The sequence below is a fragment of the Ochotona princeps genome, chromosome 4 (assembly GCF_030435755.1).
Source record: "Ochotona princeps isolate mOchPri1 chromosome 4, mOchPri1.hap1, whole genome shotgun sequence".
NCBI classification, from domain to species: domain Eukaryota; kingdom Metazoa; phylum Chordata; class Mammalia; order Lagomorpha; family Ochotonidae; genus Ochotona; species Ochotona princeps.
In genome coordinates this window covers 60,718,519-60,744,342 of record NC_080835.1, presented here as the reverse complement: position 1 = coordinate 60,744,342, position 25,824 = coordinate 60,718,519, and the positions used below count along the sequence as shown (strand labels likewise).

Genomic DNA, 25,824 nt, shown 5'->3' with positions numbered 1-25,824 from the left:
AGGCCATTGTGCCTGGCCCTGAAAGAATTTTTTAAAGTGAATGTAAAACACAGTAGCATTATGGCATATGTTTTAAGGACGACAGAATAGGAACAATAAAAAGAAAGAGTAAGAATAAAATTGTAGTGACTAAATTGTTGGCAGGAATACTGGCATTGTTGTTCTAAACTATCCTATATCAGGTAGTATAAATAAAGAACATAAATCTGATCGACCTTCCCATTTCCTGTCCATTTATAGAGGTGAGAGAAATGACCTCTTGGAGACAAGTGCAATCAACCAGACCCAGAATGTAGCCAATGACTTAGTTTCTTCAATCCACTTGCAAGGAAAATGAAAGAAGGATTACAGTATTGGTAGCTATAGAGCAAAAAGACTTGAGTCATATCAAACAAATTCGTTGTCACTTTTTTCACTGAGGAGCAGACTCTAGTTTTCCTCCCTTTGAATCCAAGATGGACTTGATGACTTGCTGGACCAGCAGAATGTAGTGAAAGTACCATTCTGGAGATTTCAGGGTTAGAAACCTACCAGGTGCCTCATGAGCTTCTTGCCGCACCTGTGCCTGGGATTCCTGAGATTCCGGGAAGAAGTCTAGGCATTCTTGCACCTGCATATCAGGAGGCCAGCCTGTGTAAGCACAGGTATAGTCATGTGAATTTTGGATCTGGCTGGCCTGTCATTGTCAACCTTACATACACCAGAAGGATCACCTAGTCAGCTGTTGTTCAAATTTCTCACCCATAACGCTACAAAATATAATGAAAATAGTTGGATTAAGCCAGTAAGTGTGTGAGTAATTTTTAAGATACAACTCTAGATAACTAGAGTAACATCTACTATCTTAGGATGCAAGGTTAAAAACTGCTGCCGGCAAGGAGTGATGGTTTAGCCTCGCGGTTAAGATGCATAGATCCCACATGGCAGTCTGGGATGGACTCCTGCCTCTGACTGCTGCCTTCAGTGTCTTGCTAATACAAACCTAGGGACAGTGACAGTAACCGGGCTTAGTCCACCCACATGGGAAACCTGAATGCTATTCCTGGCTGCCAGTGTTGGCCTGACCTTGCTCATCCCCAAAAGGCTGTTGTTCATATATTCCAATGGCTGGAAGCTCTCTGCCTGTCCCTCTCACTCTCCATTCTTCTAAATGATCTAGTGTTAGTAGAATCTGGTTTGCAGGGAGAAAGGAGCGGGAAGAAAAGAAGCAACACATTTTGGAGGGTGCACAATTTATAAGGCAAGGTATTATTATGACTATAACGGCAGTTTATAAATGATGTGGCAAAATTGAGAGGTTAATGTGCTTTATTTTGGGATTTCAAAAATAACAAATGACAGAAAATTAGTTTAGGAAGAAAGAGAGAGAAAAAAAGGTACATAATTATTTCTTTCATTATGAATGTGCATTCCTGACATCTCTGGGGACTAAGATTGTCCTGCAGGGAATATGATTAAAGTTACAAAAAGGAAAACAAAATAAATAAGTCAGCTTTTGATCTTGCTGCTATATTTACCCACAAGAAAGGAGGCAGCTCTCAGGTGGGCTTTTGTCTGAGTAATGTCCTGAAATCCAAGTGTAAAAAAACAATAGGAAATCTCAGTTCTCCCAAACGGTTTGGGTGAATTCAACCCTAGAGCCCCTGGGGGGCTTGGTTCCCAAGGAGACTAATCCCACATGCTCAGCATTAAGCATCGCTGATGCAAAAGAGCTCTAGTGTGGAGTTTGCAGAGAGCTCCTAGTGCAGGCTGGAGCCTGGTCTCCCTCTGCTCCATGGAAGTGAAATGGATTGATGTCAGAGCCACTCAAGTGAACATGCTCACTCAGGGCATAGGAGGCTAGGAGCTGGTCACTGACTTGGCTGACACTTCAGCTGAGATAGAGCTCTTACCCAGAGAAACAACGTTGAAGAGGGAAAAGTGACAGAGACCAAGAAGCAAGGTCTGTAGGGACACTTCAGCTAGAGAGTGGATGCTCTAAGGATTTTGTTCTTAGGTATGGAGCTATTTCATGCTTAAGTTGTTCTGTGTTGTCTGTGGCCTAAATTTCCACATAAACACTGCAACTTTCATTTTACCAGGTTCTTGTCCCAGTTCCTCTCTCTCTGTCAGAGATATTGCTTGTTTGCGTTCTAGACACAAATGCTTCATTTTGGTCTTAGCTCAAATGCTCCCTGTCAGTGTAGGCTCCCCCAACGCCTTTGGACAGAATTGAGGGTCCTTTATCCCATCAACCATTGAACCTTCATTTTACTTCCACTGAGAGAGTTATATTACCATGACTTGTCTGCATGCCTGTCTTTAGGGGCAGGGTAGGAATCATGACTTTTTATATCTCTATCCCATCTTAGCACAAGGCAGAGCACGATGAATGCAGACATATTTTTTGTAGAATAAATGATGACTGCATGGATATGTATGTGTAAATATCAGTTTTGTGGATCAAGCTATAGAGTTTTAAGCTGGGAATATCTTTCACCTATATATAAAGTTTTATGGTTGATAAAGAACTTTCATTTGCCTTCATAGAAATTTTCTCTTAAACAGTCTCAATTATTGTTCCCACTTTATGCATGAGAATATCTCAGTCTGGAATAATCAGTGACTTTCCTATTGTTATTCTGATAATTAAAGGCAGATTTCCTATTGTCAATTATTCATTCGATTTCCTATTGTCATTCAGATAATAATTAGACTCCAGTCTTAGTCTTTGGCTCCAGTTTCAGCATTTTCTCTACTCTGTTATCTTTAACTAAATTTCTGCAACTTGTAAGTAAGTTGCTCTCCTGCACTTGAAAAAAAGTAATTCTCTTGTTGGGTGAAAGGGCAGATGATGCTGATTTTATGTGGTGTGTGTTTGTTGTAAGAATTGGGTGGAACCTAAGGAACCAAGAACACAGATACCCACTGGACCACTGTTTTATGCCAGGTATTTTTCACGTCCACCATCTCACAACAACCTAGAATAGTTGAGATGATCTCCATTGTACCAATGAGAAAAGTAAGACTTAGAGGTGTTATTTGCCTATTGTGTCATTCTCCTGAGAACAATTATGAGTACTTCCATCTTTCTGATGTGGAATCGCAGCCTTATAAGATACATTAACTTGCTCGAGGACACTCACCTAGCAAAAGACAGGGTCAGAATTTGAAACTGACCTCATCTAACTTCTAATGAATGATGCTTAGAACTCCAATCATCTGGAAAAGAGGAAGAAAGCCTTTTATACATAAATCTTGTCGTATTCCATTTGTTTCGAATCTGTTTGCTTTAGGACTTAAGTAATTCTTGGGAGTAATAGTTTTCGGATTAAAAATGTCCATAAATGTAGAATTCTGTGCAGTTTGTGAACATGTAAGGACTGTTCAGGAAAAAGAAGGTAAAAAGGGAGGTAGTGATCTTGGCTTACAGATGCAAAGGCTGATGGGATGGCTACATTTGAAAAAGGGGAAGACAATGCTGCTAGTGATAATTTAGGGGTGAGAAACACCAGTTACTGACAGGTCCACACAGTTTCCTGAATGCAGTGTTACCCAGAATGAAATAGTCCAGTTACAGAGGACAAAATCCTGTGTCCTGTGACATATCTCTGATTGAACTCTGGACATATCTGACCAAATGGTGGGTCTCTCTGGACATTTCTGGTCTCAGTTTAAAAGGATATAATCACTGAGTAAACTTAAGCACATAAAAAGTTCGAGTCTTCTATGTGGGCCTGGGGTGTGGCAATTTTGGCCCTCAGTGCATCAGGTTTCTCTTCAGTAAGGTGATGCTCTCAAGATGACGCCTACAGAAAAGAGGCTTTTTTTTAAAAAAAAATTATTTTGTTTTTTATTGGAAAGACAGATACACAGAGAGAATGAGATACAGAGAGTAAGATCTTCTGTCTGCTGCTTCACTCCCAAAATGGCTGCAATGGCCAAAGCTGAGTCAATCCAAAGCCAGGAGCCAGGCACTTCTTCTGGGTCTCCCATGCAGGTAAAGGCGCTAAAGTACTTGGGCCATCCTCAACTGCTTCCCCAGGCCACAAGCAGGGAGCTGAATGGGAAGAGGAGCAGCAGGGATATGAACTGGCACCCATATGGAATTCAGGCAGATCCAAGCTGAGGATTTAGCAACTACACGATCGGACTGGGTGCAGAAAAGAGTTTTGAAAGAGGCGATGTGTGTCTCTCCCAGGTAGGTTCTGCAGGTAAGTTGCAATACCTTGGAGAAGGCCTGAATATGCGGACAACATCGTCATGTATCAGCTGTTATCTTAATTCTAATGAAAACCCCGTGCTAGAGCAGACATGCAAGGGAGCAGGACTGGCATTCTGTGTTTTTTGGCAGCAGAAACAAACACGCATCCTGTTGTGGAACAGCCAAAAGATAGGGATTTTCACAGGCACTTTCCCTGAAATATCACAGATGCGCTGTGAGGTGAGCAGCCTCACTTGGATTTAACATGGATAGAGTGCCCAAAGGCAAGCACTCAAACGGAACAAGGATTTCTACCCAAGTTACAGGTCTTGTGAGTGTTGAGGCCAGCACTAAAACTCAAGTCCTTTCTGAACTGCCTTTGGTGTTTGATCACGGTCTTCATTTTACTCCAAGAGGACTGTGCAGGTGAAATTGGATCTAAGTCAAGTTCCGTGTGTCTTGATATGTAACCCAGATCCAGACGGGCAGGATACATGGCATATCCTAATGCAATGCAAATTTTATACACAGAGAGGCACTCTTTCATACAAGAGCTAGTTTAGTTCAAATCACTACTTTCTCCCTAACCTCCTCTAAGTTCTAATAACAAAAGAGAAGCCAGCACTGGTTTCAGTGTACTGTGTTACAATCAAAGGTAGAAAGCAAGCACGGGGACCGGATTCTTGGGAAACTCTGAATCTTAGGACCCAAGGCTAGAGCTTGAAGAAGTATTAGCTTCCTTTCCTGACTCAAAATGAGAAAAAAGAGACCAAGAAAGAGCCCAAGGTTTGTCAAGCGCTTGGAAATGGCTTCCAAGTCACGCTGGACAGAATTTGGCCTTGGTCAACTCTCTGAACCTGTAGGGGAGCAGCTTCCAAGTGGGCTGAATGGTGATAACCATAAATAATGCAGGGGGCTATTGTTCACGGTGTATACGAAGCCAAAGTATGGACAAATGGCAAGAACAGGTGTCTCCCGGCTCTCTGGCCTTTATTGCTCCCAGGGCTGGGGCAGAAACCCACTCATGCTTTTCCTGTCCCGGGAGTCGTCTTCCTGCACCAAGGTGTTGCTGCTCAAAACTCGAGCCGGAATTTGGGGAAGGGGCGTCTCCTCGCCTCGGGCGGCTAGAGTTAGCAAGCCGAGGGGGGGAATGAAGGGGTTAAGACGATGAGCTTGAGAAAGTCTGGAAAAAGTGGAAAAGCGACCCCTCGGAACCAAACCAGTCTAAGGAAGCCCCTCCCCTCCGCCACCGGGGCGGTCGCCCCGCACGCCCTCCCTCCGCCCCGCGCTTACAAGACCTAATGAGCTCCCCCGGGAGGCCGCGCAGCGAGCCGGGGCCGGAGAGAGGAGGCTGCGCCGCGCCGCGCCGGGGCGGGAGCCGGCCGGGGGCGCACGGGCAGCGCGGCAGAGCGCCCGGGAGCCACGGCGATGGCGGTGCAGGCGGCGCTCCTCAGCTCGCACCCCTTCGTGCCCTTCGGCTTCGGGGGCTCCCCGGACGGGCTGGGGGGCACCTTCGGAGTTCTGGACAAGGGCTGCTGTTTCGAGGACGATGAGACTGGGACGCCGGCGGGCGCGCTGCTGTCTGGAGCCGAGGGTGGGGACGTACGAGAGGCCACCCGCGACCTGCTCAGTTTCATCGACTCGGCGTCCAGCAACATCAAACTTGCGCTAGACAAGCCCGGCAAGTCCAAGCGCAGGGTGAACCATCGCAAGTACCTGCAGAAGCAGATCAAGCGCTGCAGCGGCCTCATGGGCACCGCGCCCCCCGGCCCACCCTCCCCAAGCGCGGCCGACACACCAGCCAAGCGGCCTCCGGGAGCCCCGACCGTCGCGGCCCCGGCCCATGGCAAGGCCGCCCCACGGCGGGAGGCGTCTCAGGCCGCGGCAGCCGCCAGCCTGCAGAGCCGGAGTCTGGCCGCGCTCTTCGACTCTCTGCGCCACGTCCCGGGAGCCGCCGAGCCGGCCGGAGGCGCGGTGGCTTCGCCGGTGGCTTCTGGGCTCAGCGGAGCGGGCGCTGCGGGCAACGGAGAGGACGCGGCCGGCCCCGTCGGGGGCACGGTGGTCCCGGGCTCCAGGAAGGTCCCCTTGCGAGCCCGCAACCTGCCCCTTTCTTTCTTCACCGAGCCGTCCCGGGCAGGTGGCGGCAGCGGCGGGTGTGGCCCGTCGACTCCCGGTGTGAGCTTAGGCGACCTGGAGAAAGGGGCGGAAGCCGCGGAGTTCTTCGAGCTGCTGGGGCCTGACTACGGCGCCGCTGGCACCGAGGCGGGCGTGTTGCTGGCCGCAGAGCCGCTCGACGTGTTCCCCAGTGCAGGAGCAGTGTTGCGGGCCACCCCGGAGCTGGAGCCCGGCCTCTTCGAGCCTCCGCCAGCGATGGTGGGGAGCCTACTGTACCCCGAGACCTGGAGCGCCCCGGGCTGCCCCCAGACCAAGAAGCCGGCCCTGGCTGCCCCCCGCGGAGGCTTGACCTTGAACGAGCCCTTGCACCCTCTGTACGCGGCCGCCACGGACTCTCCGGGCGCGGAGGACGGGTCGGGCCACTTGGCCTCTTTCGCCCCCTTCTTCCCGGACTGCGCCCTGCCCCCGCCGGCTCACCCGGTGTCCTACGATTACAGCGCGGGCTACAGCCGCTCGACCTACTCCAGCCTGTGGAGACCCGACGGCGGGTGGGAAGGGGCGCCCGTGGAGGAAGGGGCGCGCCGGGACTGACTGCGCGGCTCCCTTCCCTCCCGTTAGCGCGGCGTGTGCTGAGCCCGCCTCTGGCTCTCCCCGCCGCCTGCCGAACGACCGACAAATGCACGTGGAAAGGAAACGGGCTTTTCAGAAATACTCACTTAATAAAAGAAATTTCTGTAAAGAGATGCAGAGGAGTTGTCAGTTGTTTTCATCACAACCTCAAATAGTTTTGTTTTTCTTTTGAAGTCGTTGCAGAGAGATTCTTAATGGACCAAATAAGATTAAAAAAAACAAAAACAAAAAAAAGCATGGTTTGGTGAATTTTGGGGGTGAGAATGGCAGGAGGGGCAAGGAGTGGTTATGTAGCCTCCCGTCGCTTCTCCGATTTGTCAGCAAAGGCAGGTGTATTGGGCGTACACACCTCTTCTAACTGGCGCCCTGGTGGCTCCTGTGTGCTGCCCTTGCCTTGCGTGTGATTCTTGAATCTGTCACTCCTACTGAGCCCCTGCCCCACCTTTTTCCTGCGTTCCTTTCTGCTGTTACCAGGGCTGTTATTTGCTTTCCTTCTCTGCACTGTCACTTTCAGATACTTTGTGTTTCTTACAAGTCTCTGATGAGGGAGGCTCACATGTTGGCAAACTTGGGTTTTATTATCTACTTTTGGTTTCCTGTCTTCCAGCTGTCTTGGGAGGGGAGATGCTGAGAGCTGTCACTTCTTTGCCACCTAGTGTCCTCACTTGAGCGAGCGGGGTTGACACTGTCTCTTCTCCGCGGATTGTTGGATGTTTCTCGAGGGAAGTGCACAAACTGCCTGGAGAAGATGGTAGTACTAGCCGGTTCTGTAGGTAAATGCGTGTCGTTAGGTGTCACCGTGGTGGGTTTTTCAGAGGAAAACAATTAGTGCTAATCCTGTTGCTCTTTTTGGACTGTGTATTTGCCTCGTGATTGCCTTTCTCCCTTACAAGCTGTCCACTTCTTGTCCTTCTTTTTCTGTTCCACCTCCCACCCACTTGCATCAGTCTCTGGAGCTTCCTTCCAAAGGGTATCCAGTCTCCCTACTATGGGAATGGTGAAGGGTGTGGCATTGCCAAAGGAGTCTACCGCAGAGCAGGTCTGAGGAGGGAAGAGACCCCTCTGTTATCTGAGGGACTCTTGGGGGAGACAAATGCAGACTTTTTTTTTTGCCACCCATGAATGTGGCAGAGAAGACACAGGGCACCATGAGGATGACTGAGAGATGGGGAGGAACGATTGGATGGGAAATGGGCTGCTGCAGCAAAGCAAAGCTCTTTAGTACAGGCCTGTCTGGAAAGTGCATAGATCAACCTCCAGAAACAGTAAGGAAGCTGTAATTCATTGACCGTGAGGCAGAGGAGGGGCTGTCTGTTTAAGCAGCTGAGACAGATTGTAAATGTCTAGATGGGAGGAAGTCCAAAACCCGGTTGACATCTATGCAAATAAAAAGTAATGTGATCTTTTCAGAAAGGAATCCGTGAAAAAGCAAATGGGTATCAAGCAATGGTAGATGCCATTTTAAATGCTATCACTAAATCACTTTCTTCTGAATAAAACTTCTTCAGAAAGCACCACAGGAAACAGAGCCATTGATCTTATTAATGATGAAAACAACTCTAGTCACTCCGGAAACTTGGTGTCTCTTGAATTTCTTTCAACATGGTGAGAAATGATGAATTACATTGTGTTAAGAGAATATTACTGAATAATCATCTAATTTAGCTAAACTGGTTTATGATGAGTACAATCCAAGATGGAATTTCACAGTAGGAAAACATTGATAACCCTGTGACTATTATTAAGGCATTATTATCATTGTAATATTTATTAGTTTTCCTCTTCCTTCTTCCCAGTATCTTGTTTGCCATGACTTTCATTAATAATAACACTAACTCTGCTGCTTGTGCGTGCCAGACTTGGAGCTGAGCACCAGCTTGTGGAGCCTCCTGGCAAGCCCTTGAACTGACTGTTCTTATTCTCCACAATTTGAAACTGAGGCTCAGTCAAGGTAAATGACTTGTTGAAAACAGGTACTGGTTGTTGTGGGGGTGGGTGGGTAGTGCTGTGGTGTAACGGGTTAAGCGGCCACCTGTGTTACTAGCTTCCAACATAGGTGCTGGTTGGAGTCGGATCCAGCTTTCTGTAATATCCTTGGGACAGCAACAGCAGATGACCTGAGGTCCCAGGCTCGTGTAACCACATGGGAGACCTGGATGTTCCTCTGCCTCTGTTACCTTTAGTTTCCTACATGGTCAGTATCTTTTGCATCTTTCTATATCTCATCCTTTCTCATCACTTTTTCCTCTCCTGCTAGAGATAAACCTCTACTCTGATTTAAACAATTACGAATGAGGCAGGGACTGGGGTGTGGTAATAAAGAAATGAAGAACTCTCAGAACTACCTTCTCTTGACAGTTTTAGTACTGAAGATTTCACATGCCAACAAGTCCCAAAGTCCCTGTGAAGGAAGTAATTCAAAAATTTTGAAGAAAAATATAAGTAAAGGTTTGTGTTGGTACAAAAACTATAAAATTCATCCCTTTGAGGGAGATCTTTAAAATATGCAAATATGTATTATAAAAAAAACTGCATGACATGATTTTTTTTGTACCAAAATGATTTTTTCTTTTACTTTACTTTTCCCACAAACGTTTTGAGATACCCTCGTACTAATCAGCTTTGCATCACTATAATGAAATTCCTGAGGCAAAATGCTTCATAAGTTAAAGAGGTTTGCCTTAGCTCATAGTTCTGGAGTTTTATAGTCCAAGATTGCATGGTCCCCAGTGGCTCAGCCCTGAGTGATGTTCTTCTAGCAGGCAGAATTCCAAGGTAATAATATCTCATAGGAAGAGACAAGGAGAACGCGTCTGTCTCTAAGTGACATTTCTCCATTTCTTTCTAGAGCCCCTGAGATTAAGTCACTGGGCTCTACCCTAATGCTTATTTCAGTGTAATCACCCAAAGGCTCCACTCCCAAATACAATAGTTGAATTAAGCTTCTATCATTAATATAAAACTTTGCGAATCAAACTCCTGAGTTCAGAGAGACAGACATGTAAACCATGGCACCTGATAATTCTGGAACATTTGGGCCTCTACTTCTGCATCACCATTTCACAAATTGTACTTAGTCCCCAGTTAATAAATGAGGAATCTTCAGGTTACAATTTTCTTGACCTTTGCGCTGCATCTGAAAAGTTCAGTTCATTTTCATGAAATTACATTTGGATTTTCGAAACCTTATTTTCTTTGGTTTTTCTCCTAACTTTCTGGTTATGCCTTCTTACTCTCCTTGTTGGAACCCTCATGAGTTGGTGTACTCAGGGTACCCCATAAATTTACCCTTCACTTTTCGTGCCCCATATATTCTTTCTGGGTGACGACAGCTGTTTTGCGCACTTTCGTTTTTGCTTATGTACTGGTGACCCTGGCTCTCACTTCACACCCTTGGCTTCTTCCCGCAGTCCTGGGCCCATGACTTACCTATTTCTCAGCATGACTAAGGATGGGGGTGGTTAAGGAAGGGTTTAAAAACTCCTAAAGCTCTTTGTCCAAAACTGAATGCACACATACACACACACACATACACCTACCCATGTTTTATCTTGTAGCCTTTCCATTCTTATTCCAATAATTACCAATCCCTAAGTCAGTACTTTAAATATTTTTAATTGCTACCTTCAGAAAAACTTTTATGTGACATCATGTTCCAGTATGTCCATGCTTCCATTATATAATTCTATATTCATACAAAGACCCCTATTTGATAGCATAAGTATTATTAATTTATCATTTATATTAATATTTTATCAGATAATTGAATATTTTCAAAATATCTATTTATTTATATCTATTTAATAACATCTATTTGAAAATTTAGAAAGCAGAGAGAAAAAGAGAGAGATCTGTCATAGATTGGCTCACTCCCTAGGTGGCTGAAATGGCTAGCCATGTCTCTTGCATGGGTAGCAGGTCCCAAATACTTGGAGCATCTTCCACTTCTTTTCACAGGTCATTAGCAGGGAGTTGTATTAGAAGTGGAGTAGCCAGGACTTGTACATGCTGAGCTACAGCCCTGGCTTGATCTTGAACATTTTTTTTTAAACAAAACCCAGATTCTTCCTAAGAGGCTATGTGATATACTAATATTTTCATTTCCCTTTACTAATGCAATATAGATACTATCTATAGCTTATTTCATAACTCTGAATGGGTTGGTTGGATTGTGATTTGAAAGATACTTCTCCAGGAGTCTTGTCTGCCTCTTCAACTCCTTTACCAGTGCCACTTCCTTACTTGTGATCCTCTTAACAACCATAATAATGATCACTGTATCACTTCCTTGTTCCTGAATTCAGAATTCTTCAATCTGTTTTTCCCACTGCTTGCCGAGGTGGGATTTTTCAAAAGCAACTTGGTGTTGCCATTGCCTTGAGTAAGATCTTTCAATGGCTTCCTGCCACTTTCAGGGTGGAGTTCAAAGTTTTTCCTTAACGATGTAGCTCCTGCCAGGTTCTCTCATCTCAACCAGTCCTCCCCTAAAACTTCTTCCATTCAAGAAATTTGGTGCCGTTTACAGGTGCTTGGATGTTCTATATCCATAATGCTGCCAAATTTACTTACATGGCAGCTATAGCTGAAATGACTTTTCCCTTTTTCTCTGCTTGCTAATTTCTATAAGACTGTCTTTTGGGGCCAAGTGCTACCTTCTTGTTCAAAGTCCTATGTCAATTAAGTATCTCTACTCTGTAATCTATGAAACTTCAAGACCTCAGGCTCACTATCTTGTAACTGTTAATTACACTGTCATAACAGCTGTGATCCCTTGCTTTCCTCATTGGGGGCAGGTGCTTTCCCCTGCATTCCAACCACTTGGACACAATGCATAATAAATTACTTCTGCATGAGTTGGGTGATGTTCTGCAGTTGAAAAAGGAACTTCCCACTCATTCTCTCATTTGAGCTTTATCTCAGTATTGTCAAATGACCCTGTGAATGTCTGCCAGCATTTGTCAGGGAGCTACCTGTGGCATTAAAAAGTACGCCAGCAAGTTTATGGAGCCAGATAGCAGAGATGCATTCTTTTAGAGCAGCTTGGTTGAAGACAGGCACAGAAAATATCACTGATAAGGTTTAAACATTTGCTCTGCCCATATAGTGCGACCAGACTATTCCTCTGTGAGATCAACAATATCTGGAAGCCCTTCCCGTCATACATCTACAATTGAGTTTGGCAGTTGAGACACAGATTTATGTGCATGTTTTGTTCATTTGTTTGATATGACAGTGAAGAAATAACAATAAAACAAAGATGCCACAAAGCACTGGAGAGTGTAATTACTAAAGGAATGGACAGTTTAGTTTGTTTTTGATGGATAATAGTCCAAAAAATTGCAAGGTGAGAAAAAAAATTATAGCTATTTCCTTTTAGAATATGATGGCAGGGAGGGAGAGGCAGAGTAAAGGAAGAAGGTGGGGAGGTGGATAAGGAGAGAGAGAGAGAGAGAACAAGAACTTTCTGATGCCTTGATTTGGTCCTGTGGTCTCCAGAACTGTGAGACAATACATTTCTGCTATGTGAAGTCACCTGTTTCTGGTATTATGTCTCTACAGCCCTAGAACGTTAAGCACACAGGTAATAAAGACTATAACAACTCAAAATCCTGTTGGCTGTGCCACACAAAGTTCCTTATTTTACAAAAAAGCAATGTGATCATACCATATTTATGTGTGTATTCCAGACAATACCAGGAAATAAACTCTATAGACATAACAAAATCTCTATAAACTATCTGCAATTTAGGTACAAACTCTTGGAAGAAAAGAATGATAGAAATCTGACTGAGCCTCTCAGTTCCTGCCTAAACTTGGGTCCTGTTGATGTCCATCTGGCAGAGCTGGAAGCTTGCTAAGTACACCGAGCCCATTGTTGAGCTACAACACATCGAACACACTCAACTGCAAATGCTCTGCTTGGATCAGTCCAAATCCATCCTGTTAGGGTGTGGGGAGCTTGCTCCTCATCAAGAGGTGGGACTAAGGGTCACCATGGTTTCCCATGGGAGTAACAGGGGTGCCAACAAGCACCTGATGTAGCCATTCCCTGTACCTTTGAGGTGTGATATCTATGGTGTGGCTTCTGCCTTGGTTCCCACTCAGATTTGGCTCTGTCTGGGGCTGGTGGGGATATGCCTGGTTGACGTAGATAAAACTGGTCTCTTTCCAGGGTTGCTAGATCTCAAGCTTATGAGGTCAGGCTGTGTGTGCTTCCTATCCGTTGTTGTACTCTTTGGGTGATCTGGTCTAATAGACCAGGCCTCTGATGTTTATCGTGTGAATGAATGGATTGCCTTCTCTGTTCTTGGTCAGACTATCCTTTCTTACTACCCAACTTTTGAGAGTCTTGACTTCTGCTGTAAGGGAATCAAAGATTCCTTGGAACTAGGATGCTGCCTCACATGAAAGCCTCCAAATGCCTTCACATACTCCACAAGGCTGTGTGTTCCTCTTACTCTTCTCCTACAAAGACATATTCCAGTCCAGCCTTAAGCAAGTTGATGTCTGACTTTCCTCCAGGAGCTTGTGACCAGTCTGCTTTTCTAGCCCCTAGCCCTATATCCCCAGCTTTCTAATATCCTCCCTACAAAAGTCTCCATGTTTATTTCCCAGAAAGAAAAGTTTTGTTAGTTAGAAATTGATTGAACTATCTGAACCACACAATATTAGCAACGTAAGTCATGGTTGTATTTGTTTGACAACAGGTGTAAATTTTTTTCTCAAGGTAGGAAATTGTATTAAAAAAACAGCAGGCTACCTTAAGGAAAGGTGTCTCAGCCAAAGCAACTAATCCACATAGCTACACATGGTTTTCTTTTTTTATTATTATTCTTTATTTTATGACACAATTTAATAAACACTGGGGTTTCTTCTCTCCCTCCCCACCCCCCATTGTTCTGCTCTCCAGTCTTTCAATAGGTGTCTTTCAAGTACCCTCAGAAGTACATCACACTGCCATTGAGGTGTCTCTCAACAATGTAGGGGTTTATCTGTTGTTTCACTGTAAGACCATCCTTGTATTGCAAGAACAGGTATTGTTATACTTCTCTCTGTTTCTGCCTATGGACATATTTATTTCCATTGCGCTTCCATTATACCTCCCCCTAGGTACAGTCCACCACGGCCACCCATGATTTTCATTCTGCCAGTATGGGCAAGGATATTGGTTTAGGACTTGTGAAATCTGAATGTACTTTGTGATGAAACAATAACTTGAAGGTTGTGTAGGAGGTGAAGAAAGACTTGGGAGAGAGAGAGAGAATAATTTTGGTGAGGAAAGAGATTTAATCAACCAATATTAATTGGTACTATAGGAACAAAGAAAAGTTCACAACTCCGCTGAGATGTGTCACAGAAGGTTCTTCGGAGCTGTATCAACTTTGGTTTCACACATTTTAATTTAATAATTTGTTGAGGGAAGGTGCTGGGGATGGACACGAAATGCACATGGTGAGTGATCAGAGTGCAGGAGAATGGACAGCTGTGCTATGGAAGAGAGAAGTAAGAGCTTAACAGGCATTTAGAGAAACTGGATGTGAAGCTGGCTTGGCAAATGTGTGGCAGGAATTACTTCTTAATCCAGTCATTATGTAAATTCAACAGGAACCTGCCTTCTGAGAATGAATTTAGGTCTATTTATTATTATCTGACCAGGATGAAATCAGTTTCCCATCTGGCATTTACCCAGTGCCCCTAAACTTGCTTCAAAGTCAGAGGACTGCGCCATGCTATCCAAATGTACAAGTGCTTTCAGTTTGTAAACTCTAAGTATTTTTCCTACCAAACACTAAGAAAGGCAAGCATAAATCTATTCAGTCCTAAGCAGGAAAATCACTAGGATCTGCCTCCACAGAAGCCTGGAAATCAGAACAGCAATGAGCAGGGATTTGACCAAAAAAAAAATATTACAACGTGTCAACAGTTCCGTAAGTTGGGGGACAGTATTGATTAATTTCTCATAAGTTCAATTAATTGCTCATGTACCTACCTTTCTTATACGTAAAGCGTGAGCATCTTACCCATATAGTCTTCCATTCCTGGTATGTTCAGAACCCTGGGGTCCTGTATTATTTGGATCCATATACAGTCCGTAAAAGGGGACTTGGGCTGGTTTTGTCACTCAAGGAAACCCAGAGCTGGAGTCTGATAAATAGGTTACACTCACTGTGTATTGTGCAGCACAGGAGTGAACAAAGCAGTGACTGTGCGAGTGCGCACTGTCCAGGAGCAGAGTGGCGACCAAATTCCAGCCCAGGCTCAGTTCAGTTATTACCAACTCTATCTGCAAGGAAGGAGATACTTTTTCCTTTTTAAAAACCTTACTTCGACAAAGCTGCTACAGGTAGTGGTGACCTTGAGGGTCACATTGAGCCAGGATCCTGTCTGGAAGAACGAAGCTGCTGATGTCAGCTGCTTCCATGTGTTTCAGGGGCCTGTGTGCTCTGTGCTCTGGAGAATGAGGTCCTCCCCTGGGGCCAGGTCAGCACTGGTTCTGGCACCTGTCGCCTTTTGGACCCAGTGTCACTAGCACTCCTTTCTCTTTTGGGGATGTGCTTAGATCATCAGATATCCCTTTACACCTTTCTCCTTGTTGCTGAGACAATCCCCTTCAGTGTTACCTCTTTTATTTCCTTTTTCTGCCTGGCTCAGTTTCAGTGAGAGATTTTTCTTACTCAATAAGAGCTCTTCACTTACCTGGTAGTGATCACCAGTGATGGATTCTGGATACATTAGCAAGGAAGTCTGAATGTTGAGGAGAGTGCTAAATCTTGATTTCCCCTTTCCCCAACCACCCATGTATCAGTGGGCAGGTTCATGGATGACAAAAAGACCCAGATTAACGGTCCTCTTTAAAGGATAAGTGTTATTATTAGTATACATTTCCAAAGAGGCCTGTGCAGAGAGATGAACAACAGCCTTGAACTTCCCGGTCCCTCCCCCCTTTGCATCCAGTGAGGAAGAGCTCTGGATGGCCTGGGATCTTCATCGGAGGATTTAACAGGTTGCTGGAAGCTCTGGCACTGAAAACATGCTATCCCTGGACAATGACTCAGAATCCGTGACTAACTGGCCTCTTCAGTTGAGCCCGTTTGTAAAAGAGCAGTAGCAGAGGGAGCCTTTGGCCCAGAAGACAAAACAAAACCCTGCACAAAGGGCTGGCCACAGCCAGGCGAGCACGGTGCACCTTCCCAGCGTGCTTGGGGTGTCTGGTAGTTCTGGAGGGGACCAGGCCTCCCTCTGAGGCCCTGGTGGTGGGTGGTCAGCTTTATGCTCACTGAGTCTCAGGACCCCTGAGTACTGGGTGCTGAGTGCTGCTCAGAATCCGATCTCTTAATCAGTTCTCTCCATAACAAGAGGATTTCAACGCAGGGCAGAGGATAAAGTGAACCACAGAAACTTTCAACACATTTGAATGGTCGCCTAGGACTCAGACAGAATCTGAATCACATGGCACAGGCCCGGGTCAGGAGTTGCTGCCAGAACATTGTAAGAAAAGCCATTCTTGTCCACACAATGGCATGAGGAAACAGGAAGCACGCTGCATGACTTCAATTATTATTCTCTGTGAGCAGGGCCACAATTCAGACTTGCTCTAGTGGGCTATCTCGTACCAAGTGCTGAAAGCAAGTTGGCTAACAGTGAGAACAACAGCTACTTACTGTTGCAGCAGTAAGCAGCTACAGTGGCCCCAGCCCTGGCATTGCCACACTGCAGAGGGCATGGACCCAAGACCACCTGGTTTGAATTCTGCTCCCGTCTTTTCCTGTTGACATCTGGTAGAGCAACTGAACATTTTCAAGCATCTGCCAAATGAGAATAATAATGTTCCCTGTTTTCCAGGGTGGCTGTGAAGATTAGAAATGGTATATGTAGCTACTGGCAAGGGCTAAGCACACAGCAGACTCCCAAAAGTGTCAGCATTTCATTATTTCCAAAACCTGCATGTAACTGATGCTGCGACTCCCTAGTGCTGGGTGGGCTAGTCACTTCACTATTTCTGATACTGGCGTTGTCATCTCTAGTGTGAGGTTGCACAATGAGTTTTGAGGATGAGCCTCAGCATAGTATTTCCCACATGTATGACTTGGGTATGTGCCCGCAGACACTGAACGTCAACCACATGGAGAGTCACGTGCTCTGTTAGCTGTGACCTGATGTCCATTTCATCTGCAGTCTGTGGCAGAGTCAAACACTGCTCCTTGTTTACTTTAACGTATCTAACTCTGTGATCATATGCACAGCTGACTTAAATCACATTGGTGTTTCTTCTAAGTGAGATCTTCATTTTCTTTTGGCTAAGGGAGAGTTTCTTTTTTCTTTCCTTTTTTTAAAAAAATTATTTTTATTTGAAAGGCAGATTTATAGTAAAAGTGGAGACAGAGAGAAAGATCTGCCATCTGCTGGTTCACTCCCCAGAAGACTGCAGTGCCTGGTGCTAAGCCAATCTAAAGCCAGGAGCCAGGAGCTTGTTCTGGGTCTCCCACATGGTTACAGGGTCCCAAGGAGCTGAGTCATCCTCCACTGTTTTCCCAGGTCATAAGCAGGGAGCTGGATTGGCAGGGGGTTAGAGGGACATGAACTGGTGCCGATATAGGACGCTGGCACTTGCAAGTAAAAGATTAACCTACTGAGCCATCACAACAACCCCGAAGGGAAACATTTCAAACACAAATAAATCACAGACTTGCAGAGCTAGGTCTTACAGTGGAGAGCCAAATGGTCTTTAATCCAGACTATGTGTCTATATTTGGTGATGAGAGATGTGGCAGGTGCACCCAGGCTGCTAGGGAGCACAGTTGGAAAACCTCAGCTCTGTCCCCATTGGATTTTACAGAGATGCTGGAAGATGGGCCACCCATTCTCTTACCTGCTGGCTCCTCAACCCTGTTAATGGCTTTTTGTGTCTCCATTTTCTATATTCATTTAGCTGACTGGATATAGAGAGAGTAGGTGTAAGATACAACAGATCCCAAAAATTTATCAAGATTACATCAAGCTTAAGGTAATTTCAAAACATCTGTAAGGAATTTAAGTATTTATATTTCACGTGATAGCATGTGGAGATTACCTTCTTTTGCTAATAAAAGTGATTGGTATTAAGATTAAAAAGGATTTTAAAAGGAAATCTGGAAATGAGTTTATTTCTTAATGCTACGCCAAATGGCAGTTTGCCTAAACCTTACAGAATCTTTAGTTTCTCCTTCTGTAAAGTGAATGTGGTAATGACGATACTTGCCTTAGTTATATATGCTCTCATGACAAATAAGGAGGTCTAAGCATTGGCAGTGCTTTCTAGAATGTCAGTCAGTGAACATAAAGGACTACCAGCCTTGTGAACTTGGACAAGTGCCCTAGTGTTCCCATGTGCAAAGTGGGACTCACTGGGATGTTATGAAGCCAAAATTGGAGTGTGATGTGAAAGCGCTAGGGAAAGCAAGAAACCTGTATGAGTTACTCCAGTGCCTTAGTCTCCATTTCATAGATGATAAAACTGTAAGCACGAGGGGAGAGCCCAGGGAGCGTTCCCAGCAGAGCACAGGCTCTGGCCAAGCCCCTGTGCCGTGTCTGCTTCCAATGGGCTTCTTCATGCCCTGCTTAACAGCATTGGCTTCTTTTTCCCTCGAGATTGCCGATCTTCCAGACACATTCTCGGGGTGAGGCCAGGAAGAATAGGGCCATTTATATCTCTGCTCAGATGACTGGAAAATCCTTTTATCCTGCTTCACTGCAAAAGCATCTTCGGGAAAACTTGGGGAAATCCAAAGCCCCGAAGAGCCATCTAGTGGTCATCTGTGAAAATGACCGAGTCAAGACAGGGGAAAGCAAAAGGATTTGTTTTCTTCTGATAGTGTATTTTCTTTGATCTCCACCAAACAGAGGTTGATGTAACTATTCACTTTCTCTGCTTGTCGGCTGGATTGCAGAGGGATGCTGAAGAAAAACGTAGACGCTCTACAGATCTGAGCTGCCATAAAGCTGTGTTCTCTACTCTCAGCTCCTGGCTTCCAGTTAGATCTCAGTAGAAGTTTCAGCTATGGAAAATGAGTCTTCCTTTATATGGATGACCCTGAAGCATTCCACATGAAACAGTACAAATTGTTTCTCCTCTTGTGGTTCTCTGAAGACAGGCATGGCAGTGTTGGAATTTGTGTGTTGAAGACGGGGCTGCGAGATGTAAATGTAGATCTCAGTCAGTGACAGACGACACTTTTCCTGGATTTTATGCAGCAGGAGACCAACGCATATTGTCTTTGACATCGTGTGTTTGTTACAATGATTAGGGAGCGGGTCCGGCATGATAGCCTAGTAGTTAAAGTCCCCACCTTGCACATGCCAGAATCCCTGATTGTGGCCTGAGAAAGCAGTAGAGGATGGCCCAAAGCCTTGAGACCCTGCACCTGTGTGGGAGACCTGGAAGAAGCTTCTGGCTCTTGGCTTCAGATTGGTTCAGCTCTGGGCATTGTGGCCACTTGGGGAGTGAACCAGTGGTTGGGAGCTCTTTCTCTCTTTCACTACCTTTGTCTATAGCTCTGACTTTCTAGTAAAAATAAATATGAAGCAAGAATCTCTGGACCCACATTACAAACCTGAGGGATGTGAGTGTGTGTGTGTGTGTGTTTGGTGTGTTTCCCTACTCATGCACTCATACGGATGTTTTGTGAAATATGCGAAAGCAAGGTCTTTTTCACTGCTTGCAACTGCTTAATTCCTGTTTCTTCAGCTCTCCACAGCACTTTACTCCGTACCGAATGCTATCAGAGAGGCCACAGGAATTTTGGGGATCCAGCTAGTGGGAAGGTCAACAGGGGATACATTTGGTGTGATCTTTGTTGCGTTTATGGGATTTCCTATCTCCTCTACAGGAGTGAAATGATTGTGGCTATTCTGATGCAGGGATGACGGTCGGGAATACTTCTAGAGCCCCTGTGTCAGCTCGGAGGCTGGACTGAAGTTCTTAGTTCACAGCTGGACAGAAGTGTGGTGGAGTTAACTGGACTCTTGGCTCAGAGTCTCAGAAGTTAAGGTGCTGGCAGGACCAAGCTCATTCAGGTTAGAGGCATGTGGTTCTAGGCTGAGACCTGTCACCCGGAGTGGCTCACTGCTTCCGGCAGCTGTCTCTACTCCTTGTCAAGTGCGTTCCTCTGTCATCACTGGATTGGCAATGCCCTTAAAGTCTGTCTCCTTAGTTGGATCTTTCTGGCCTCTCCTCCCTCCTGACTCATCTGTTACCAGCTGGAAAAAATTGCCTACTTGCAAATTCGTGTGTGATTAGAATATTCCCCATTCAGATAATCTGTCTTCATTGAGGTTGTTGGTGTGTTGAACCTAACACAATCAAAAGTGACATTTGTCACATTGCAAGGTTCTGTGGATTAGGGCATGGGCTCCTGAGGCCAGTCCCAGGAATTCTGTCTCCTACAGGCTGCATCTGTTGCTTGCAGGGCCTCCCATGTGGTTCCACCTCTGTCTAGGCTCTGCTCCCTCTGTTTCTCTCCTGCCTCCTCAATCTTTGAGGCAGAAAAGGCTTCCTACTTTGGCCAGTACCTGGCTCTTCAGCAGCTCTTTCCTTTCTTAACCCATACATCTCTAACTAGTACTCTCTTCAGTGTCTCTCTTTGAACATATCATCTAGTTTTGGTGGAGATTCTGATAAAATGTAAGAAAAGCTTTTGGGGAAAAAACTCATATTCTTGTGCTGTCTTTAGACTGAGAAAATCTTAGATCCTAGATGTGAGGCTCCTACCAGAGAAAGGAGGATTTTGCAGCAGTTGTTTGAAGAAGTGACAATGTCTTTTTTTTTTTGTTTTTCGCCATGAATGCCGAAGTAGATCTTGTAATTCAGGCAGAGCTTTAAGGTGGCTCAGATTTTAAAACTTAATTTCTATTTATTTGAAAAATAGAGGGAGAGCAAAGAGATTGAGATAGAAGATACTGGATAATAGATGGTAGAAATCATCCATCTACTGGTTCACTCCGCAAATGCATGCAACAGCTGGAGCTGTGCCCGGAAAGCCAAGAGCCAGGAACTCCATCCAGGTTTCCCATGTGGGTGACAGCCATCATCTGCAGGACCAGAAGCAAAGGTGGAGGTGGGACTTTGTACCAGGCATGCCACTATGGGATGGGGCTGTCCCCAGTGGCAGCTTCACCTGATGCACCACAGTGTCTGCCTCTCAGATCGATCGAAACCTCACTCCTTCATTGACTACTTGTGTGAGTCTGGGCAAACTGCTTAATATCTTTCAGCTTTCATTTTCCTGAAAGAGGAATAACAGGAGTATTTCCCTTTGGGAAGAGAGAGTGGGTTATCCATGCAAAGTGCTTCGCAGTGCCTGCCACAGGAAGTGCTTGCCGGGGCTGTTGATGTTTTGTTGCTGATGCAGAAGTTCTCTCTCACTCATCTTTCTCACATGATGCCAGGTTTTAGGTTGAAATCATGCTTGCTCCCATCTGTTCCATCTGCTCTCCCTAGTGCCTGCTCTTTGTACAGTTTTGTCATGATAAGCATTTTGAAATGCTAGAAGGTAATCCCACTTTGGAAACGGGTTATTTTATTTTTATCTCAGTCTTCCATTATTTATTTTTGGTGGTATAGGAACATAATCCTACTTCAGTACAATGCAGCAAACACCTGTTGAAAGAGATTACAGTAGCAAGAGAAAATATTTGAAGAATACAAAAAAAGATTAGTACTTCCCTTAGTTTTTCTCATCATAATTCAGATAAAACTGCCCTTTTATGAGGATACCCTAGGACTCACATAAATCCTTTAGCATCATAGCTTTCAAAATTTGGTTCCTGACCATTTGGATCAGCATCAGGAATTCTGTGAGTGAGTCCAGAAGTCCATGTTTTAACAAGTCCTTGTGGTGATTCGGAAACGTTCACAGAGGATTCAGTCTCCTTCACTCACCTGAAATCGCCATGCACTTGGGAAGTATTTGTTTTAAAAAATTTTTTACTTCTTTTTAATATCATCACTTTCTGATACAGTTCCATAGATCATGGGATTTCCCTTTTCGCCTCCCCAAATCCCTCCTCCTCACTGAGTTCCCCTGTATCATTACTATAGTATAGTTCTTCATACACAGTCATATGTCCATCATTGTGGGCATGGACAATGGCAGAGAGTCCAGCATCCTATTGTCAATATATAGTAAACAGTTTCATTGGGAGTCCATCTTTGTCTGGGAGTAGAGATGCATACTGAATTGTAGCTTCACATCTGGATATGACAGTCTCCATTACACAGTTACTATATATCCTCTTAAATGAAAAGTCACAGTACAAAATAAACAACAGGAAGAAAAAAAGAGAAATTAACAACACCATGAAGTTAAATAACATGTTACTGAATGACCAATGTGTCGCTGAAGAAATAAAAAAGGAAATCAAGAACCTTCTTGAAGAAAATGATGCTACTGCAGGATCTATGAGTCATTGAAGAATTTAATCAGAAGAAAGTGTTTTGAAGAGATGAAACTAACAAAAAGAATCAAAATCAATGAGATATAGTTTTCGCTGATCTTTGTTGGTGAGATATGGCTCATGTAGGCAGCAAATAGATGGGTTTTGTTTTTTAATCTAGTCTACTAATCTATGATGTTTGATTAATGAGTTTCATCCATTTACATTCAAGGTTAAAAATTATGGGTGGTACTTTGGTCCTGTCATTTTAGCAATGGGTTGTTCATTGATTTAGCCTTCGTTGATATTTTCCTGGGATGTTCTTCACATTTGCCTTTCATTTTGGTGGGCGCTATTCCTTTTCTCTGTCAAGAGAATATCTTTATCATTTGCAGGGTAGGTTTGGAAGAGGCATATTCTTTCAACTTTTCTTGACTGTGGAAGAATTTTATTTCATTTTCAAAGACAAAGGAAAGTTTTGCTGGGTACGTTATCCTGGGCCTACAATTTTTTGCTGCTAGAATCTGGAATATGTCACTCCATTCTCTTCTGGCTTGTAGAGTTTCCTGTGAGAGATCTCCTGTGAGTTTAATTGGCATTCCTTTATATGTCAGTTGATTTTTTTTCACGTGCACATTTAAGGGTCTTTTCCTTATGTTTGATTGAAGAGAGCTTGATGACCATGTGTCTTGGTGAAGATCACTTTTGGTCAAGCCTGTAGGGAGTCTGTGCCCCTCTGGATGTTGTTCCTTAATTCTTTCTCTAGATTAGGGAAATTTTCCCTTATTATTTCATTAAATGCATTTATAAACCCAGCTTCTCTTTCTGCACCTTCTGGGACTCCCATAACTCTTATACTTATACTTGGCCTCTTAATAATGTCTTTCAATTCTTGAATACTTTTTTTGGCCTGATCCAGCTCTGTTTCCAGCTTTTTGTTTGTTACCCCCTGATGACAGGAAATATCTTCTAATTTTGAGATTCTTTTTTTCTGCCTCCTTCATTCTATTTTGGAGACTCTCCACTGTACTTTTAATTTGCTCCACTGTATTCTTCATTTCTGATATGTCAGCATTCATTTGATTCATTTCCAGTGTGATGTATTCCTTGAATTCCATGAATGCCTGCTTTATGTGCTACTTGTTGATAAAAAGTTTTATAACAAGTGTTTTGAATTCTGTGTGCCCCATTTTCTCGATGTCTTCCTCAGTGAACTATGAGATTGGCATGGGTTTTGCTCCTTTGCAGGGGAGTTTTCAGTAATATTCATTGTGCCTTTGTCTTTTCTTTTGTTCTTGGTCGTTGTACTTCTAGTTAGCAGATTTTTCTCCTTGGGGCAGGTTCCTAAGCTGTGTCACCCACAGGTCTACAGTTCAATTTTACTTATCACAGGTGATACACAGCTTGTTGTTTGCAGTCACTTGTGCTACTCCCTCCAGTGAGGTCCAGGTCTCGGTTTTTATGTTAGATTTCCACCATGGTCTCCGTAGCCCCACCTCCTGGCTCACCAATCTCTACCTCCTGTTATACTGTGCTGAGGCTGCACCATTGTCTCTACAAGCTTTCTCCCACAGTAGGTTCCAGGATTAGTTAGACACCAGGAGTGCTATATAATAGGTTGTTGTTTGTACTGATCTTGCTAGAACCTGTTGGCTGTTAGGTCTGAGGGCCACATGGACCTATTTTGACCCATAGGAAGCCATAGTTGGTATTATTTTCCTGTGGGACCAGTGCAATGCACTGAGCTCAGTGAGTTCTCGCCAAGCTCAGCGCATGCACAGTTCACTGTTGTCCCCTGCAGTGTTAAATTCTTTGCCACACTGTATGAAATGGCACCTGATGTGCCACTGCTAGTTCTTGATCTGCTTGCCATCAGGTCTGAGGACTACCAGGACATGTCTTTGGTGGAACCTGTAGGATGCCACGTTGTTGCAGTTCACTGAGTCAGAAATGAACTCATTCCCAGCTCAGTGCATGCACAGTCCTGCTCCATAGCCCTTGCCTCCTTAAACAAAATGCCGCCCGACATGGCTCTAGGAGGCAGACTGGGCTATGAAATTCACCCTGTTCCTGCACCACCTGTCTGGGACCTGCAGCTCTGTCTCTACTTCTGGTCAAATCAAATGGAGCAGCAGGACAAGCAGTTCTTTGCCTGGGTTCACCTCCGGAGCTCCTGGTAAAAGCCTGTTCCCAACTTGATAATGGTGGATTTCCGGCTGCCAATGGAGTTCAGATTGTCTTTTGCTGAATGCTGCTGGGGTATCAGTCACTGCAACACCACACTGTTGTGTCCGCTGTTTTCCTGTGTCTGTTAATCTCCAAGTACCTCTCTGCTGTTGTTCTACCCTCTTCTATTTCCTGGAATGTGTCCTCTCTGCTTCACACTCGCTAATATTTCTCTGTTTAAACATGTCCTTTCTGTATTCCCTCCATCTTGATTTTTCCACACTTGGGAAGTATTAAAAGGTATAACCTGTCCACTTCACCCTTTGAGCCAATCTTCACTCACCTTCTAATACTACATCTTCAGGGCATGGTGGGTAAGACATTGCTTGGGATGTGTGTTCCATTTGGGAATGCATACTGTCAATGACAATTTCCTGCTGACGTATGCTTTGGTAGAGAACAGGTGATGACTCCGTTATTTGGGTCCTGCCACCAATGTGGAAGACCCAGATTGAATTCTGAGCTTCTGGTTTCCAACCTGGTTTAGCCCAGCCTGCTGTTGGAGGCATTTGAGGAGTAAACCAAAGATAAGAGATCTCTGTTAGTCTCTCCTTCTAGCTATCCTTTTGTGTTTTAAATAAATTTAACATAAATAAATGCTTAATCCTTAAAAGCTTCTTTTTTTATTGTTGTTGGTTGGGATCTTAATGTAGAAGGTTAAAGTAACCATGATTCTCTTTATAGCACATTTTCATGATTGCTGATCTCCCTAAGACTCCTCCTTTGCACTGTGCATGTACATATGTGTTTACTTTTATGTATATATGTATTCATCCATTTCATATTCCATTTTCATTCTTCATTTTGCACAAGGATAGCTAACACATGCTTTTTCTTTATATTCTTGTAAAATTCAAAATTTCTGTATTAATGTATATGCATTTTTATTCACATGAATGGCATTGTGTTATAAGTCTTCACATTCTTGTTTGCCCCTTACTCACTACTCTGTTTCTAAGACCTCTTTGTATTGTTCTGTACTCATCCTGTCTCTTAGTTGTAGCTACTGTACCCCAAGGTGAGTACACACCAGATTTCCTTGATTGCATTCAACTTGCTGACCCCATGCTGTCTTCTGGCTTGAGGAATATTAACATGAACAGCTTAGAGAAATGCAGCTGAAGGCCCTTATCTACTCAAGGGGTTGGGGGACTCACAAAGAGACCCTACCCAAAGGGGAAATGGAGCTAGGCAGGGAAAAAGTGACACAGCAGTCAGGTTGTGGTAGTGGCTTCTATTTTAGTTGAGTTTTTTAGTAC

General features: G+C 44.4%; 1 protein-coding gene across 1 annotated transcript; it reads left to right on the top strand.

Annotated features, from left to right (window-relative positions):
• The first annotated feature begins 5,352 nt into the window (after positions 1-5,352).
• On the top strand, positions 5,353-6,907 carry FAM181B (family with sequence similarity 181 member B). Its single transcript, XM_004589842.2, has one exon. It carries the CDS (start codon positions 5,612-5,614, stop codon positions 6,887-6,889), a length of 1,278 nt encoding a protein of 425 aa, XP_004589899.2. The 5' UTR covers positions 5,353-5,611; the 3' UTR covers positions 6,890-6,907.
• Positions 6,908-25,824: the final 18,917 nt, after the last annotated feature.